At 40.1% G+C, this 20026-nt stretch overlaps 1 protein-coding gene across 3 annotated transcripts in view; it reads left to right on the forward strand.

Annotated features, from left to right (window-relative positions):
* Positions 1–20026, forward strand: part of NTRK2 (neurotrophic receptor tyrosine kinase 2) — a 203304-nt gene that overhangs the window by 121628 nt on the left and 61650 nt on the right. Inside the window, exon 13 of one of the 3 annotated variants that reach the window (XM_033085344.2) lies at positions 13111–13904. The exons of the other annotated variants lie outside the window; for them this stretch is intronic. Coding sequence (XP_032941235.1) covers positions 13111–13121 — 11 coding nt within the window. The 3' untranslated portion in view covers positions 13122–13904. Of the gene's footprint in view, positions 1–13110; positions 13905–20026 lie in introns of those variants that run through there. 3 annotated transcript variants of the gene reach the window in all.

Here is a 20026-nt window from a genome sequence, read left to right on the forward strand (position 1 = left end):
GTAGGAAAAGAGCGTACTGTACTGGGCAGGCTTATTGATTAGTCAGTGGATGGTTTAGTGGCAAGATGTTTTCAGTGACTGGTCTTATAAATAACCATTGCATTTCAAATGATGGGGGGTGTATTGTGGCTTTCATATGGAAAATTTGGTTATGTTCTTGAGCTAATCTTAATATTTCATCTATATTTCTGCATTTCAGATTCTGTTCTTTCAAGTGCAAGTGTCTGAATATGCAGTTTAGAATAATATTATTTTGTTTCCAGTTGGCTTCCATTAGGGAAAGTCTGAAGCTGATTACAAGTTGGCAGAAATATTTTTTCTAAAGTAATTTTTATTTATTTCGCTGTTCTGAAAAAATGAATTCAGCCCATAGTTCTAGTTCCAGAGCAAATTGTTAATTGCCTGTGCAGTGCTAATTTTAAAGGCAGAAGTTTTGAGAGCGCCTCTCTTTTATCCCATTCTGAACATTGAACTTTTCAATTTGTGGTTAGGGATTTTCATTTGCATTTTAGGGATTGTAACATCATTTAGTTAAGGATGACCTCAATCTTTTTCTGACTCCTTGTTCTTTAACTATATATATTTCTTTTTAGCATAGCCAGATTTTGTGTGCTCCCATTAGTCAGGAAAGTTGCAGCAGTGCTCTGCTTCAGTCCACCACCTTCTTTAATGACTTTTGAGGGAGAAAATAAATAGGGCAGTTATTCTTATCATTTTATCACAACTCTCATATGTCAGATTTCATTTTAGGATAAAAAAACTGAAGAGAAGGTTCAGAATGTGAGGCAGACCCCAGAAGCCTGAGGAAACAGAAAAATATCTGGATTATTTTTTTTCTGTTTATTATAGTATCTTTTTGTTTGTTTGTTTGTTTGTTTTTGTTTTGTTCATTTTAATATCCAGTTTTGATTATTTGGGAGCATTTGAACAGGGCAGTAGTACATGAGTGCACAGAGCTGGCCCTTCTCTGTCACAGCAAGGAGACAGATCTGTCACAGCCATATCAGGAAGCAGAGGGGCAGCCAGACATTAAGGCCCACTGATTTCCTCTACCAGGCTGTTTGCAGAAGGGTGAAGCTAGTTGTAGTTCAACACCTTGTTGTTTTTCACAGCTCTGACCACTCACGCCTGACAAGGCAGCCTGGTTTCTCTTAATTTTGGAGCATGTTGACAACCTTCTTCCCATCCCTTGGATCAATATCAGTGAGTCATTCAATATGAAAAAAGAAGCAGTTGTCTGTATCTCCAGGGTAGGTGCAACAAAAGGAGGAACTGTGATCACCTAGTCTGTATTTCTCAGGCATCCTTGTCCCAGGAGTCCCACAGCAGAGCCTGGCCCCAGAACATGTTTCTTTGCTGGTTGTGCAAGCTCTAGCTCCCAGGAAGGGACACAACACTCTGGTGAAATGAAAGCTGCCGGCAAAAATAAAAGTCACCAGGAGAGTCTCTGTGCTGCAGGGATCTGACAGGTCTCTGACCAGAGCAGCATATTTGTCTGTTTCTGGGTGCTGCTCATCCTGCACAGGTACTGTCCTTCAGAAAACAGCAATGCACAAAATGCAGACTGCAGTGGGTAGGCATTTGGCTTTATTCCAGGCTGTGTCTGTCACCCTACTCTTTACTACAGTCCTGAGGAATAGGGGCAATTTTTGCCTAACATTATAAGGTAAAAAATTGAGTTGGTCCCTGTGGACAGAAGAAGGATTGCCCAAGACAAACACTCCAAGAGCATTTCCATCTCTTTTGAAAGGCTTTTATATTTGAGTGACTACAATAAAAGGGCTGCTTGCTGTAGTGTTTTCTTAGCCAGCTAAACCCTGAGGCTGGGGATTTTCCATCAACTCCCAAAGCTTGCAGAGCTGAGACTTTATAAGCAGCTCATTTTCCTATAAAAGACACTATGACCTCAACAGCCAGAATGCAGAGGAGCAAAACTGATGAATCTTAGTGAAATCCAGACTGGGAAGAAAAACCAATCTGACCAAGTTGAACTTGTCATTCCTGGTATTCATTGTTAGTTATGATTGTGAGATTTAACAAGGCACTCACTTTGGACTCTTCAGATGCTGAAAACACAAAAAACTTTTTATCCTGAAAGCCAAACATGGATGAAGGTGAGATTACAAAGAGGGATATAAAAATTATATTTACTTCTTGTCCTGATCCTACTGTTTGTTTTACTCTGGAGATATTTTATTGGCTGAATAAGGATATAAAGATATATGAAGTTGTATTTTATTATTTTGACTAAATACTTTTGTCATTTGACTGCATATTTTAATCCCAGATTGCAGTCACCATTTCAAATGCGTGTTTTTGCAATTGTTCATCAAGTCACAGGTATGTCAGAAATGGCAGCTGTATATATCAATGATGATTTTCCATTGTATTTGAGTTTTTTTTTAACTGGGCAAAAGATTTTTCTCCCAGACCATAGCATTCTGATTCTCAAATATTTTTCCCAAGAATGTGGTCACTTATTTCCTTTGCACAGTTAATAAAAGGTAGTAAGGAATAAATGCATTTTAGGGAAATTAAATACTTTTACTTCTGCTGCTCATTCTGAGGAGACTTAATAAACCTGCATTTTTTGTTTTCCAATCAGATGGAAGAAATTCTCCCAAAGGCAGAAGGCTTCAACTTGAAAAGTGGGATTTTACCCCATTAAAATTTCAGAATTTGAAAGAAAAGTTTATAAATTTCTTCATTTAGTGTTGAGGCAAACCCACAGAATCACTTTTTCCCCACGATATAACTTTTGTTGTGTCTTGATCTGTCCTTGAAGTCCATTTACACTTAATCAAAATAGGAAGATATCGTGCTGCCTGCAAAATATTTGCATTTCATCACACAGAAGGTTGTTCTGCGACCCAGATTATCCAGTAAAATATTTTCACTGAAGTACAAATGCTGGAAATACAACTGCAAGAAAGAACAGCTTTGACTCTGATCTCTGTTTTGTGGATAGCACAAGTGTTTTACTACCTGGCACGTGAAATTTTACCACTTCAGGGTAAATAGCAGATGTTATAATGACATCTGCGCAAAGGAGATCCAAAGTGAAGTACATAATATGAGTCAAGATAGTGTGTATGAAATGTGCACTCTCAAGGAAGTGTCTAGTGTCAAAATTCAGGTGAAGCCTTAGTCAAAGGCTTCAAATTTGTCAGGTAAACTTCAGATAAGAACACTGTTCTTCCTCAGCAGAGCAGTGAAGTGCACTCTCTACATCAAGCCCAACTATGGGCTTCAGTCAAAGAGCACACTTTGTGAAAGACAAGTGAAATTAAACACATATTCAAACATTCTCTGCAATTAGGTTATTAGTCAAGGTGAAAAAACCCAACGTGGTACTTTTACTGTAGTGTAGTCTCCATGGCATTGCCGCATTCAGTTTGTCATTTGCTAATACATCTATATCAGAAATACATTTAGTGCTTTGTCACCAGAACGCCTATCTAAATCTGTAACACATCAATGACAAATACTAATTTATACTCTAATGATTAAGTTATGCTTTTCAGACTCTGCAAACTAGATTCTGTGGATGTTGATTTTATATACAGAAACCTGCATGGATAGTACTTTAGCTGAACGAGAAAAAAAAGGTAATCTGTTCTGAAAACATCCCTATCATGAAAACATCCCTAAGCATGGGAGTAGGATTTGGCCTTGGATTTACTTCTTTGTGTAACTGGAAGTTCTGGCTAAATGAGAAATACACATCCCAGGGAAATAAGAATAAAATGAGAAATTTTAAATCTGAGAAATTACTAAAGTACAAGAAATTTGAAAATAAACTTTGTAGCAAAAATTATTTCATAAACCCTGCTTCTAATTTTCTTGAATTCATCACCAGACAGGTTGCGCCATCATTCAGAAAAATATTTGTGTAAAAATGCAGTTAGCCCTGGGCACAAACTCAACGCGAGATGAATTCTGGGAGAAAATTATCAGGAATACAGATGCCCACAGTGAGCATTGCTTAAGAGAGAGTAGTATTTATTGCCGTTTCAGTGTGATGAGCCATGTTGTTTTTCAGCTGTGCGTAACATCTTCACTGCTCTCACCAGCAGCTGCCTCTGAGCAATTAAGGCTGTCAGTGCTCTGAGACTGACATTTGAGAGAATTTTAGCAGTTTGTGTCCTGCAGGACTGTATGGTTGGCTTTGCAAGTCTGCCGATCTGCCATGGGTGGCCTGTATGCCTGGAGCTATCAGAACTCTGAATACATGCATAACCCTCATGTTTCTGTGTGTGGTTGGGGCAGTATTGTCTTGCACAGCAGCTTGCACCCAGCAGGAGTTCACCTGAACAGTGCTGTGCCTCCCTTTCCTACATAATTTGTACTCTGGATACTAAATTCTACCAGGGAGATGCTTTCCTCTCTGCATCCCACTGGAGATGAATACGAGGGCTGGGATGCAGAAGGCTTGAGCTTTCAGCTGCTCTTGGGTGGTTAACAAACCATTTTTGTTCTGCAGCCTGTGCAGCTTTATTATCATCTGTTGTGAAGAACCTTTCCCAGAAAAATGCCATGGAGGTTTATAAGGTTTAAGCATGCTAGTTTTGGTTTTGACAGGTTTTTGCTGGGGAGCTCCTCAAAATCTAAGACTTATCTGCATCTGTTTTACAAGTATAGAGTAGACCAGCAACAAGTTGAATCTTACAGATATTTAAGACTTTATCAGAAATAAAAGTAATGCAGTAGGTAATATTATCAAGTACTTTGTAATATTCTTCAAATATCTTTTGTCAACATTAGCTTGTTAATTAAACTTCTAAATAGGTTCATGTTCTACAAGATCAGTTGGGGAAAATATGTTTTTTTTTTTTTCTCAGTGGAAGATGTTTAATTAATGTGCCCATTTTAATTTAGATATATATTCTATATAGTAAAACACCTGAGTTCAGCATTGTTGAGTCAGATGAAAACTAGGATTATGTGAGCAGACAATTCTAGGAATGTATTTCCATCATTAATCAACAGCTGAAATGTATTATATGATCTTTTTTTAGAGCTCTCCCTTTCTCACTTGCCCTTAAGCTTGTTTTCTTTTAATTTGTTGGACAGAAGGGAGAACACCTTTCATTACCCTCTGCTTAAGGATGCTGAAGGGACCTCTGCCTAGAGGAACAATGTCTGAGGGACATAAGGAGAGACAGGCAGTCCTTGAGCTCAGTAGTACTTGGCAGTGAGGGTTGTGGTGGCTTTCTCAGCCTGTGATTGAGCATAACTTTCCACAGAGGATGGTCTGCTGAACTTCAAAGATCAGAATGTGGCTTGAATTATGAGGTATACAGGTGTGGTATGAGGTGAAAACTGGATTGGTTTTATCTCTAGTCCATCCATGCCCATAATAATTGAAGAGTATTTTTTGCAGATTGAGAGGGACTTACTGTGATAAACAAAACACAAAACTCCTGAAGGGGAAAATACATGTCAAATAAGCCAAGTCAAAAAGCTGCAACGAGATCTGAAATTCTTGAAAGTTCTCCAGATGAAAAGTTGTGCCATACCTACGGCAAGCAACTTGCCTGTTAACTTTGGGGGCCAGTTAAACAATTAAATGAAAAATTAAATGGAAAACATATTACATGGGGGCATTGTTTGCATTTATAAAAAATATGTGGTGTATGCATATATAAAAATTATTTCCTATTTCTCTATGTTGAGACATGTCTCTATATATCTAACACAATATACTAATACACTGTCTAGGGATTTTTTTTTTCCATTTCTGCAGTTGGGAGAATCTAAATTCCATTCTCAGACGTCAGCTAGTCCCCTGAAACAGCATTCAGGCGCTAAATAAAACTAAGCAACTAGTTTTCTAAGGAGCCCTAAACTGCTTCAAAATATTAAGTCTGGTCAATAGAATTCAGGGACTTAGTCAGCTTAGTACTTTGGGAAATTCCAGTAAATTATTGCTTCACCTATAACTAACTAAATGCCTTAGAAAATGCTTTATTGGAAACTGCTGAAAGTCTGTAGTTGCACAGGCTGCAGAAAAAGGTTGTAAAATGATGCCTTGAGCAGCTCTGAATTGTATTGGATGGTTGGAATCAGAATTAAGAAGACAGGAAGCAAAGCTGTTTTCAGAGATCTCTTCCTTTCCTCCTTCCACCTTGGTTTGTTTCCTACAGAACTGGAAAGAAGGAATGAAAAAATGGGGTGGCTATCTCTATCACATTGTTATTTATTCCCAAGATTGGATAGAAATTAAATCTAACTTCAAAAAATCTCCAGTTTATATAATTTTGAAGGAAAGACAGAAAGACAGATTTGACAGAATTTCCAACTGCCATGATGAATACTTCCTTGAGCCACACTTTCAGTTAGAAGTTTTCTGAAATGAAGCCATTCCTACACAACAACTCTTATTTCTGAATGTTGCTGAGGATTTCTTTAGATGGTTTGGTTTTGGTTTCTAGGCTTTCTTTCAAGGATGTACATTTTTTTTTTTTGGAAGTCCTGTGGATGCTTTTACAAAAACACCCCAAGAAATACCCATCAAGTGGAACATGTCCCACACAAAGTAGAAACAGAAAAAGGGAGAAACAGATGGAAAAGAAACAAGAACCTCAGCTTCAGTTTTTGGTGAAGAAAACACAATAAATACCTGTCTAATTTGTTCCAACCACTTTGCAGGAGGACATGGTTTATCTTGTCCCTCTTTTATTCTCATCAGAAGAAAAGCAGCCATTTTGCAGCTTGAAAAGCTCCTTCTTGAGCAGAAAAGAGCAAGAGGGCTAATTCTCCAACCTCTGGTTTAGAAGTACCCTGTTGCACAATGTTGTGTTCTAATGGATTTGTGATGCTTTGGTCCCTGAAGTTCATTTGTGCAACAGCAGGTATGCAAAGGTGCTGTATAATCAGGTGAGAATGAAATTATTCATGTTATCATTGTTCAGCAATAATTACATTCCCACTTATGTTGATGGTAAATTCTTACTTTATTTTGCATACTTTATCTGCTCAGTTCAGAAATGGACAAATTGCTACAGTGGATCGTGGTAGTAACACTTCTAGTATCTGAAAATGGCAGAACCTATTAGGAGCCTTCCTTCAAATAAGTATCCAATGAACCTTAAGGCATGTATTTCTTTCAAGTCTTCTAATACCTAAAGATTGGTTTATGCTTGTGACACATTGATGTCCTTTTGTAAATACTAACCTTGTCTTATAAACAGGCAGATATTCCCTGAATAGTTGGTAGCACCTACCCCGACATTAACAGCAACATATTTATATCCTCCTGTGGCTGAAACACTCAGCACTAAGAGAGCAGAGGAGAAGAGAGATCAGAAGCAGCTGAAAGGCCAGAGGGTCACAGATCACCCACAGCCATTGCAGCAGAGAGCTGATGCTCATCTGTCCAGGCAGGTAATGACGTGAAACAGCGTTAGCAAGGTTGGCGATGATTAGTGTCCTGCGCTCAGTGCAATCACAGGGGTGAGACTGTTCTGCCCCAAGGGCTCTGAACTCCCACAACATTCACAAAGTGCCTGCAGAAGGGAATCCCATCTGTATCAGGACAAGTAGAGGAAAGTTTGTCGTCCCTCATCTTTGGCAGCCCAGGGCTGACTGCACGTGTGAACTGCCTGTGACCAAGTCACATCAGTTCTGTTGCCACTACTGGGGAACAGGATGAAGTAGTGGCTGGACTCCTTCAGATGCATAGTCAGCCCCAGCAGGCTTAGAAATGAAGCTCCAAAGCTCTGTGCTCAACTCAGCCTTGCAGGAAAGGGCCTTTCAGCCTTGTGCCCACCCCTGAGAGGAGACATCAGGTAAATATTTTCAGTGAGGTATAGTTTCATTGTAGTAGTAAATCACAGTTCTCATCCTGAAGATGTGGTATGGGAGCACAGACTTAAGACTCAAATTCACAGAGAACTTTTTGGAGAACTTATTTCCTTTTTGTCTTAGCTTTTTTACCTGAAGAGGAAGATGACTATTTCCCAGCTTGCTAAAGGGTTTTGCATTATGCATTCTGATGTAGCACATTTCCTTGCTGGAAATGGTTCCCACATTTGTCATGAGGTTGTATTGCACTTTAAAGTAACAGGTTTTTGCCTCTTTTAATGGCAGCATTTTAGAGAACCCTAAAATTGTACCATACTGAAGAATAAACACAGTGTAAAATAAAGTATATCCTTCAGAAATCATAGAATCATTAAGATTAGAAAAAACATCCAAGATCATAAAGTCCAACTTCTGATTGAATGAGGAAGATGAGAAGATTCAACTTTACTTTGCAGTGATAGCTTTCCTCTAGAGGCCCAACCCAGAATTGATTTCCCATTTTAACCAACATGAGTCTTTCCTGCCTATTGATCTCTGTGTGCTTTGAGATTGGCCTCAACATCTGAAACAGGGCTGTGGTAAATGGCAACATTAAACAAACTGGTAAGACATTTATTTTGGACCGTTAGGTTGCTTTTTTTGACTGCAAAATAGAGTGCCTTCAAGACAGAACAAAGCACACAGGTGTTCACTTCTCCTGCAGAAGACAGCTTTGCCATCTCAACTTTGCCAGAATATGTATACAGAGCACTTTCTATGGGAAAAACACAGAAAAGCATTGTGTGTTTTTTTTTATAACAATAGAGAGAAAGCATACAGAGTAATGCTTGTTGGTTTGGGTTTGGTTTTTTTTTGTCTACTCTTGGGATGAAGTTCCTGCCTCTGAATGCCATTGTTATTTTTCATCATATAAAAAGAACTGTGCCCACCCACCGTGAGCTCTTGTCCTCATCAGATCAGTCATACATCCCATCTAGATGTCTGCAAATGCTTTTAAGAAACACTGTTATACTTTCTGTGGTGTTTCTCTATGGGTATACTATATACAGTCATGCATGTTAAAATCCACATTGTTCATTAGCTAAAGCATCTCAAGAGATGAGTTTTCATTTTTAAGAAAGAAGAACAATTATTTAAGTGTAAACGCAGTCTCAGTAAAGACAGCAATCCTGAGTTTAAATCTTTCCTAGATCTCAACACTCTTGTAATAAAGAAAGGAAACCGTGGTTCCCAAGCTAGAATATAAAACCTCCATGGTCACAAGCTGCCCATTATTCCCTACTCTGCTTTCTGGTTTAAATTCTCAGAGGCTGTGTCAGAGCTGAGCTGGACTTAAAGTTTTGCATGGCATATTAGCTCTCTGGGCAGTCAGTCTAAGGCAGCTATAGATCAAAGCCTATTTGAACATATTCAAACCAAACACAGCTACTATTGTTCTTTGTATTTGGAATTAGCTTTTGGATTGTTGCTTTTAAGTAAATTAATGAGCTATGTGATACTGTGCAAGCTAAGCATTTCTGCATTCTGAGACACTTGAATTATTGAGAATCTTTATGTGTGTTGTTAAGTTGTGCAAGCTGTAGGATGACTGTTAAGTAAAATCACACATTTGACCAGTTAGTCTGATCTACAGAAGGTTAATAATTTGATTCATGGAAAACAGTAGTTTCTTCTCCCTTCCTCTTGAACCCAGTGAAAGGTGTTAGAGCAAAGCATCAGCGAAAAATAATATAAAGACTTATGAAATGAACCCTCTACATGAATGCAAAAAAAAATGAAGTATGTTATTATATTTTATAGCAAGATTATGGAACAAAGGAAAGTCAATGCAAACTAACATTTTGCTTATTACCTTTAACAGGCAGCTGCTCTGTATGGGCAGAACACAATATGTATCCTTAGGCTTTGCCACAGGGAATAATGCCCATGTTGCAAACGTGGAGGAAAAAAATCTTGTCTTTAGGTGCTGTTTAAGCCAGCAAGCACATTAAGGTTGATCCTGGTGTCATAAATATAAACTGCAAGAAACAATTACTGAGAAAACTAATTAGACTGGACAAAACTGAGCCAGCGTCACAAAGATGCAGCAGAAATAAATCATGCTCAGACAATAGGGAAAGGAAAATACAGAATCCTGTGACTTGCACCCAAGCAATAACCAGAGAGAGCTCAGATAGGAAGTGGCACTCTCAGAGACAGCAAAGTGCACAGATCTCCTGCTCCCAAACAAAGAGAAGGAAGGAGAAAACAGGGGAGAGAAATGGAAATAAAAGATAAGCAAGACAAAGGGTAGGCCTGCTATCAATTTACTCTGATGAAGCCAACGTTTTGCAGCTGTGCTTCTCCAAACTTAACACAATCACAGTCATTACTTACCTCGTTCTCCATAGTTTCAGGATTAGGCTTAAGAGAGCAAAAGGATTTAGGCAAGCAATCTTTGCTATTGTTATATTACCTGACTTGTTAAGCACGCAGTGTTTGATTAAGGATTTTCTAATTGCCTTTTACCAGTCTAGTGTGTTCATTAAGTTTTCCAGTTTTGCTATTTTCATCCCAACAGCTGACAAGGCTGGTAGGGTTAAGAAGAGAATTTTACCCACACTGCTCTGTAGTCCCAGTGAAGAGGACTTGAGATTGGTGTGGCAGGGCCTTGTAATTGTGGCTTTAACTGTTTGTTAATTTGGGTTTATACCTTTTAAACTGATGTTTATTGCTTCTCTAGATGTTCAGTAGGGAAGTCTTGAATCCCTGATGGAATTGCATTATGGTCATAATTAGAAAATGTCTCAGATCTTTGGAGAGCGTGAAAGGGTCAATAGAATATGAGATGAACAACAAAAACTTCTTCTAGGTCACTCTATTTCTGGATTAATTTGTGCCCCCCATGTCCAGTTCCAGGCTCTGCTTGTGCTGCTGGAGATATAAGGAGGAAGATTATTAGGGAGAAGGGAAATGTAACAGCAGTGCTTGTGATTATCAAAGGGTCTGAGAATCCTGATTTACACTACCTGCTGAAAAGCTGAGGAACTATCCTTCAGATTTTCTTTTACTAGGAATATTGATGCAACAGCACCATCCTTACTTAAGATGAGGTGGCCCATCATAATCCAAATGCTGAGTTCTAACACAAAAATACTTTTGCATGCAAAACTTTTCCTATTCCAAAGGATTGGTACATGGACAAGTCTTTGCAGTAACATAGGAATTAAAGTGCAGAATCCCTCCTTCATTTTTATAATTTTGTTCAGCCTGGGAGAGATTTTCCGAGCAATTGCTTTTAAGTCACAAAATTCAGATCAGAATGTAAAGTTTGTCAGCTGGGACTCCAAACTGATAGAATGAGGAAAATAATCAGTGGAGCAATGTGCTGGTGTGCAGGGATTCTGCATGGGCTTCTGTGTGAGACTGGCAACCAGTTCTTCATCTGGTAGCAGCTTTGAAAAGAGTGGTTCCTCCATCATAATTCAAAGCGAGAGAGGAAGGTCCTGCAGCCTTTACCAGACACCTTGTACAGCCAGAATAATACAGCCTTTACTGAATTATTCTGTCTTCAGTGCAACTCCTTCCCCTTCAGAGTTCCAGGGTAGTAGCTGAGATTTTAAATGCACAGAAGTAAAGCTGTTCAAAAATAGAATTTTCCTCCCATGGGAGATTTCAGCATTTCAAGATTATTTGCTGATTTAAAATATAAGAGAAAGCAGAGGGCATTTGGTTCAATTTTGTCTCAAGTTTCAACTTGAACTGTTGAAATAGAAAAAAATCTTCAACAAAATTTAAACAAGTTGGTATTTTTAAATTATTTTTCTTTTGGAAAATATTTCTATTTGTGAAAATATTTCAAAAATAGGGCTAAGAGTGTTTTTGTGTGTGCTTGTCTGGGGGAGGAGAAGGATTTTCCCACTTTAGAATATTAATTTGATTTTTTGTTTTAGAAAGCAAAAAGGTAACTGAAAATCAGTATTTTTCTGCTACCAAATATGCATAACTTTATTTTACACCATTAATATTTTTCAGTGAAATGTTTGACTAGCTTTATGCTGGACTTAATGCTATGGGAATCAAAATTTTTAATGTCTTGACTCATATTAGTATATTTTCTTTCATTGCTACCCCTGTTTCCATTAATTTTCTTGTTGAATTTATCTGGTAAGGGATTCTAAAAGACAAAAAGTTGTATGTTACTGCAAGTGATATCCAACAAGTCTAAACCTTTTTAGATTAAATGGTGAAACTCCACTGAAGTCAATGGAGCTTTAAATATTGGCACCACCAGAAAATTTGTCCTGTGGAATGCACTTGCACTGTCTTATTTTGAATGTTCTTCATTCTCATGACAGACATTACTAAAGAAGTCTCTTTTCAAAGACTTATGCATTTATTATTTTCAAAACCCATTTGGTCAGAGAGGTCAAAAGCTCTTCTCACCACCATAGGGAGTCCATGGAAATTTTGGCATTCTGAAGGACCGCAGGTATCCAATAGCATTAAAATATTAACAATTTTTTTAAGCTTTTCTTTTTAACCATGCTTTGTTTTTGTCATGAATCTAATTATTTTTTTGATTGGAAGGGCAAACACTCCAGCAGGAAACATGCCACATTAAAATCGGATTTCTTCCAGCTAATCAATAGAAAAAATTCCTCTAGTGAAAAGGCCTGATCCCTGATTGCTTTGTATCACTAGTGTGATACTATAATGCCATTTTTATACTCTGTTTCTGGCAATTTTCAGTATTATTTATGCAGAAAATAGATTGGAGATCACCTCCAAAAAGCCCCGTGTTTTTCCTATTTGGCTATATGGTAAAGCTGGAGTTTTCCCTCCTTGTCTATGTTGATATTTTTCCCTAAAAACAGAGAATAATGAAACCACTTAGTATTATTTCCATGCATTACTTTAGGGCTCCACGGTCCAAATAAGACCTCACTGTGCAAAGCACTGGGGACCTTTGCCTGAAGAGCTTTTGGGCTATGGCCCCACTCCTGTAACCTGGAGCTGCCTGGTTGCCCAGTGGGCAGGTTACAGACCTGGGGCTTCACACACTGGGTGAAGAACGGGGAAAGGATGCTTGGTTGTCCTGCCTGTATGAGTGGGGAGTCCCAGTGATTGAATCCTTTGCCCCAGATTACACAGGAAATCTGTGTCTGACCCTGAGGTGGAAGCCAGATCTCCTGTGTGGCACCCTCATCCCCTGACCTGTCCATTCTTGCTCCTCACTGTCATGTTGGCCTCCAGCGCAGAAACTTCTAACCAAGGAATTTTCCATTGAGTTCTGCTGCTGATGAGTTTCTTTCTCACCAATAGGTGGAAACTGACAGCCCGGTTTCTCAGGTGACACAAGGAACGGTTCTGCCATCCCAAATGAGGCAGGAAAAACATCACGCAGAACAAGGAATTTTCCATAAGAAACTGTACCATAGCAACTGAAAAAGACGTTGAAGCACATTACACTTTCTCAGCTTGTTGCAACCTGTGCTTTGATGCAACAGGACATCAGAAAAGTGAAGACTTTGGTCTTTTGTTTTACTTTTCCTCACTTATTTTTTTGGCCAGGAGAGTGATTGCTTTAACTGGTGCTGCTTGATCATAATGAATTTATTGCAAAATTATGTAACCTTTCCACATCCATCTCCAAAGTCTGTGCCAGAGCTTATGTTCTGGCATGCATTGTCATGCTATAGCTGGGAAGGGAGAGGGAACTACATCAGCAAAGTTCCATAAGAGATCATGAGCTTCTGAAATTGTAGGACAACTAACAAAATAGGATGCAGAAATATTTCCAGCAGGCTGGTAGCTGTGAAATATGTGGCATTAAAATAACGTTGAGTCATTAAGAAGTAGTGATATAAAAGCTAGCAAAAGTTGCTGTATTTTTTCCTAAGCATATCCCAAATATGATTGTCTAGTGTAACAGAAAAAAAAAATCACTGTGCAGAAATAAGTGGCTTGTGTTAGTTTGGATATGGACAAATCCTTTCTGTACTAGGCATAGTATTTATGTGAAATGTTGCATAAAATCTTTAAGATACAGTAAATTCACGAATACAAGCCGCACTGAGTATAAGCCGCATCTCTGGATGTTGGCAAACATTTCGGTTTTTGTCCATAGATAAACCGCACACGAATATAAGCCGCTTTGTCGTTCGCAGCGAGGACCCGCGTGCAATTAGTAAGAGAACCGCGGGAGGGCGGGGTTTACTGGCTGAGCTAAGGCTGTGCAGGCTCGGCCCGCTAGGGGCCGCTGACGGGGCCAGGTGGCCCAGCCCGGTGCTGCCGCTCAGGGCCGGCCCCCGCTGCCACTGGGCTCGGTCACCCCGGGTCGGCGCTGCCCCGCGGTGGCAGGCAGGGACGGAGCTTCCCCCGCTCCTACGGCAGCGGCGGCAGGCGGGGACGGAGCTTTCCCGCGCCCGTGGCACCGGCGGCGGGCAGGGACGGAGTTTCCCCGCTCCTGCCGCGGCGGCGGTGGGCAGGGACAAAGCACCCCGTCGGCTCCCCAAGCCGCGGCAATGGCTGCGCGGGGCTCCCGTCGGCTCCCCGGGCCACAGCAATGGCGGCGCGCGCTTCCCCCCCCTCCCCAAGCCGCAGCAATGGCGGCGCGCGCTTCCCCCCTCCTCCCCGGGCCGCGGCAATGGCGGCGCGGGCTTCCCCCCCCCTCCCCGGGCCGCGGTAGGGGCGGCCCGGGTCCCCCCTCTCCTCCCCGGGCCGCGGCAATGGCGGCGCCGGGCTCCCCCCGTCTCTCCCCTGGGCTGTGGCAGAGGAGGAAAGAGAGCTCTCCCACCTCTCTCCCCGCCCCCCGTGCTGCCTACAGGGAGCCAGGCTCCACCCGCGGTGCAACAGAGTAGCGATTTGTAACAATCGCAAAATGCCGACTTTGCAGCTGCTCGGCTCAGCACTCTGGCAGGCACTTCTGAGGTTGTATTAGCCGCTCCTGATTATTAGCCGCATTTCCGGTTTAGGAGCAAAATCTTAGTCAAATTGGTGCGGCTTGTATTCGTGAAATTACTGTAATTCTTTGCAGGACAGATATTTATCTTCCTGAGCAGCTATAAAACACTGGAAGGAAGAAACATGAATTAACAGGACCTAAAATGCTTAAGTGAGAAAAAGGGGGATATCTGTCTAGCACTACTAATCACCTGAGGTCTCAAGACCCCCTTTCTTTTGACCTGGAGCAGTTTAGTCATTTTCCTTTTCTTTCTATTTTTTAGAGTTCATGCTGTATTCTGCCCATATTTTATCTCTCCCCTGTGTTCCTTCTCAATAAACTCCACCATGTGGATCATCCTCCTCTCCTGTATATCTGCAGATACTAATTACTGGGTGGAGAATTGCAGCATGTAGCACATTTTCTATGTGTGTACAGTCTTCTCATTCAGACTCACAACCTGTTCCATTTCTGTGGTAAGACATCCCTTGTTTCTGTGAGACTTTGTTTTGGGCTCCCCTCAGTGTCAGTGACAAGTCTGTCACTGATTTGGGAAAGTCATGTCAGAGTCCTGCAGAACTGGACTTGAACTAAAAATGCTGGAGCAGGATTTGTCACAGCCAGGCTAACTAGGGCTTCCAGCAAGGTCTGTATGTGAAAGCGCAGTTCTCTTTGGGCAGTAGCAAGGATAACACAGATTTTTCAAACTCCTTGCTTGTAGCTACTGTCCTAGCTTTCAATTTGGTAAATTAGGGAGGAAAATACATTTTAAAATATTATTGAGATGAGATTTTTCCTAATGATGATGTTACGATGCTTAGCTGGAATAGCCCTCAGCAGGATGTGATTTACCATTTACCCCAGTTTCCACAACAACTGGCATTTCAAAAGCCTACTTGGCACAATATGAAGACAAATGATACCAGTAGCCCCAGTTCAGAAATCTTTATTTTTTACATCTATGAAAGTAGAGAGCTACTGCAAGCAGTTTTGAAGTGGCATGGTAATCTGCAAGGACCTGTTTATTTTTATGGAAGATAGTATGTAAAATACTGTAAGCTAACAGCATAAAGAGTGAAATAAGCAAACAAATAGGGCACAGCTAACAGCAGACCTCACATTTTCCTTTGTTCATGACAAGTATTTTTTCTTTTTTTCTTTTTTTTTTTTTATTATGTCTTAAATTATGGGATGCTGTGGGTTTCCTAATTGCTTTCTTCAGCAGTTTTCTTTGTGACAGTTAATCTGGAGGAACTCCACTTGTTTTCCCAGTTCACAGTTTGTGACTGAGAATTATTTTCATGGCATGCAAGATAATTCTGAATGCAATGCAAGAGAGATGGTGTTCTTTTAAAATCTTTTTTTCTGAATGTATTCTTGCCAATTATATTTTATTATTCAGTGCATTATAATACACTTTAAGGAGGCTAGAAGTGGTAAAATTAAAAGTAAGTATTTATTGCAGCCAAACTCATATCTGAAGAGCTCCCAGTTAAGATTTTGGACTTAAGAAAGTGATGGCAGTGAGGAGTTTATGCCATTGTTTTCAAAACATACCAAATAAGAATCTTGATGAATACATAACTTACGCTTTATAGCTTTGTGACGCTATTTAAGTAGAAAATAAATATTTGTTTTAAATCCCCACTACTATTATGAAACAGATAGGTATGCATTGGCTGTCTTTTCAAGGTGGGGAAAACAGTCATATAGGGATTCACTCAGCAGAAGCCTAAGAGTTGTTTGCCAAAATGCTTATGACAAATACCTTTTAATATGTGTGTGTGTGTGTGTGTGTGTGTGTGTATGTGTGTGTATCTAGTCTTAAGAAGCAAACAGTGTTGTCTCTCTGTAGTTTCTCTGTAAGGAAAAATGAAAATCACTAATAGTTATTTTTGCAGTTAGAGCCTGTTATATTCTTGGAACATATGGCTGAATTACCATTCTCTTACTGAAGAAAACGTTACAAGAAGGGAAGAATAAATATGACCAGCAATGCTGAAAGCAATGCACAAGTCTATAAGTTAGTTTTGAGTTGCACATGGGAAAATGCTGGAAAAACTACCCAACAAATCTTGACATTGGTTTATAAATAATTGTGTTAGCTTGTTACCTTTCCTCCTCATTAAAATTCTGGAGGACAGGCTAGAAACACAGGGCCCTGGCAATTGCCTGAGGGCCATTTTGTGGACATTAGACTACCAAAAGGTGAAGTATCTCTCCAGTTTGACAACAGACTTCAGTCATGTCCCTCCTAAAAGCAGGTCTGTGCTTGCCCTCCTGCAGGTGGTGGTCTTGCAGGAGGCAGCAGTCAACAAACACTGCCTGTGGAGTGGCCTGTTAGGCTACCCTGGTGACACTTTGGTGTAACAACCTCAGTGTTTTAGCTAAGTGCAGGCTGGGGGATAGCAAGGGACAGCACCCATTTCCTTGGCTGCAGCTGCCAGTTCAAGCAGCATGAGACAAGAATTCGGCATTTTTACTGGTAACAGTAAAAATCATGGTAATTTTTACTATTTCCTTTACCGTTAAGCATGTGGGGTACTCTGCCTTTACAGTGCAATAAACATAGCAGCTGTTTGTGTTGGTTACTGCTGCTTAAAATATTTCCCAAGTAGGTGAATAGATAGGCAAACTGGTAGTTGTTGCTCTGGGAGTAAACTTGAACTTCAGGAGGAAGGGGAGAAAACCCCTACATTTTGCCTTAGTTCTGTGCAGACTAAAGTGTATCACGGTGTACAGTACTTGGAACAAAACAGTTTTACTTTTTAAGAGTCACATAGATGCTGGGTGAAAAAAGAACCTTTCTGATCCATGCATTTCTGGTGTCTTGCAGAGACTGGCAGAATTACCTTTGTATTAATTTCAGTCTACAACTAGTATAAAAGAAGATGCAACTGAAAGTACTTTCCAAATATAAAAAAGGGGATAAAAAGGACTATGATTTATGGTGACATTTATTAAGCTTTTACAGAATATCGTATGTGTATACTAGTTATCAACATAAAATGAACTGGTACTAATTGGGCAAAGCTGCCAACTCAGACTTGTTATGAGTGTAACTAACTTCTTTAGGTCACGTTCATTATACTGACATTGTATGTCAGATCCTGAATAAAGTTTGTTCAGCTGTTTCCACCGTTCTTCTTGTTTGCCCTGCTATGTATGTGTACTACCATCAGTGAAAGTTCATGTGTCAACAAAGACTCGGTCTGTGTGCTTTGGGAAATGTGTGTCTCGGGTAATCTGCCCAGTGGCCTCTTCTCCAGCAGCAGCGTGACTGTGGGAGGGCATCCTTTGATTGAATCATGCCTGGTGTTTTCCTCATTCATGGAAACTGACTGGAACAAAATGTTCAAAGCTCTTCTTTTCTCCCTTTCCTCTTCTTTTTTTTTTCTTTCTCTCTTTCTGTGCTTCAAAAGGCTGTATCTGGGTTCATTACTGTGTGATAAATCAGCAGTAAACGTCTATGCATTTTACTTCATTTGGGCAACTCCTGTTCCTTAGTGACAGCTGGCTGGCTCAGCACGCTATAATTATCAAGTCAAAACCAAGATGCTTTTAGGTAGTGAAAGCATATTGGCAGAGACTGCATTTGTCCTCAACTTCGTCATGGGCCACAGCTTTAAAAGATCCATTTGGTGGTGGTTGTTTTGTCACTGTTGGTACTGGGGCTCTGACAGTCTTTATCACACTGAACCCTGTGGGAAGCTATTGTTATCCTAAAGGAGTATATGTCTTTGCTTTTCATTAGCTCCTGACATACTATATAGTTAACTTTTGATCAATGTGTCTGTGTTTACTCTTTCTCTAAAATAAAATTTTATTGATATGTGGGAGGGGATTTACATGTGTTAGTGAGAATTTGCAAAGGCCTTACTTAAACAGAGCCTGAATGAACCCTTGCTGAGACCAAACAGACCAGTGGGTTTGCTGTCTGCAGTGGAACCAAGACACTCTCTGATGCTGCTTTAAGCACAGCTCCGTTTGACAGAGTGACTATGGGCTGACTGAGTGACGGGTGCCTGGCTGTCCCTGGCCATGGGGGCATACAGGGCAAGGCATTGCCCATGGCTTACTAAAGGACAAGTGGCCCTGGGCTGCCTGTTGTGCAGATTAGTTGCAAGGAGCTGAATGTAATGGAGACCTTTTGTCCCTCACCAAATTTGTTTTTGCTAAGGTATAGAATTCCTCCTTATTTGTCTGAAATGTAGAGAAACATAATTTCAGCTGGCAGACAGGGCAATAAGAGCTCAAGTGAACGAAAGGAGATTTCTTATATTCTTTGCTACATCTGTTAGCTAGGTGTATCAATTTTCATGTTAAATGAAAATAACATGCGGAACCAAGAGAGAAGAGAAAACGTGACTTTTTTCTTGCTAGAAAAATGACCTGAGAAAGTCCTCCTGTTCCTACTGACAAGTCACAGTTTTCTTTTCTTATGGAACAGACTGGGTTTTCTGTTAGGACAATTAGAATACGCAGTCATCTCACTGCTATTTAAAAAAGCCTTTAGTGTTCTCAAATCTGGCTGGGCTATGGTTTAGTATAATTTACAGATAATGTCCAAGTAGGAGTACCACTGTTTGCTTATGCAAAGCTTAATGCAAGGAGCATGGTACAGTCTAATTTGCATCCTTCCCTAGGATTTGGGAAGGTTGTCAGACCCTGAAGAATGATAAATCACCCAAACTGTAGAAATTTTATGGCCTTTACACAAGAAATAATTTGTTTTGTACAAACATACACTTTATTATATTAGTCCTTTGGAGGATGCAGGAGAAGAGAACCAGGTCAGCAGAGGAAATTATGTGTGATCTTCAATAAGCAAATAAGGTCTTTTCAAGCTTGAAAAATTAAGCATGTTCTATGCCTGTATGGAAAACATAGAAAGATTTTTTTTCCCAGTGCATTTATAACGAGACAAAAAAAAAGTCATCTTTTCATTGCAATTGTTAAGGCTTTGATCCTGAAAAACCCCCATCACGTTCAGTCTTGTAAACCCTTTGTGAATCCACTTTGTTGACCTAAAAGTGAAATCTTGCAAGGCTTTTTGTTTGAAGGTAGAGCAATGTAATTATCTTCTGACTGAAATGCGGCTACTGTAGAGTATCTGTCACAGCCCAGTGGTAAAGATGAATTTTCTGGGTGTGCCTTGTATGCATGTGCTGCCGATTACATCCTAAGCACTGGAATTCTGAAACAGTAGCAGGGCCAAGGGGAAGATGCCCTATGGGGACATAGGCATGTCTGTGTATGGCATGTCCTAACAAAAAGCTGTGCCAGTCTGGCAGT

The sequence above is a fragment of the Catharus ustulatus genome, chromosome Z (genome assembly GCF_009819885.2).
Source record: "Catharus ustulatus isolate bCatUst1 chromosome Z, bCatUst1.pri.v2, whole genome shotgun sequence".
Taxonomy (NCBI): Eukaryota; Metazoa; Chordata; class Aves; order Passeriformes; family Turdidae; genus Catharus; species Catharus ustulatus.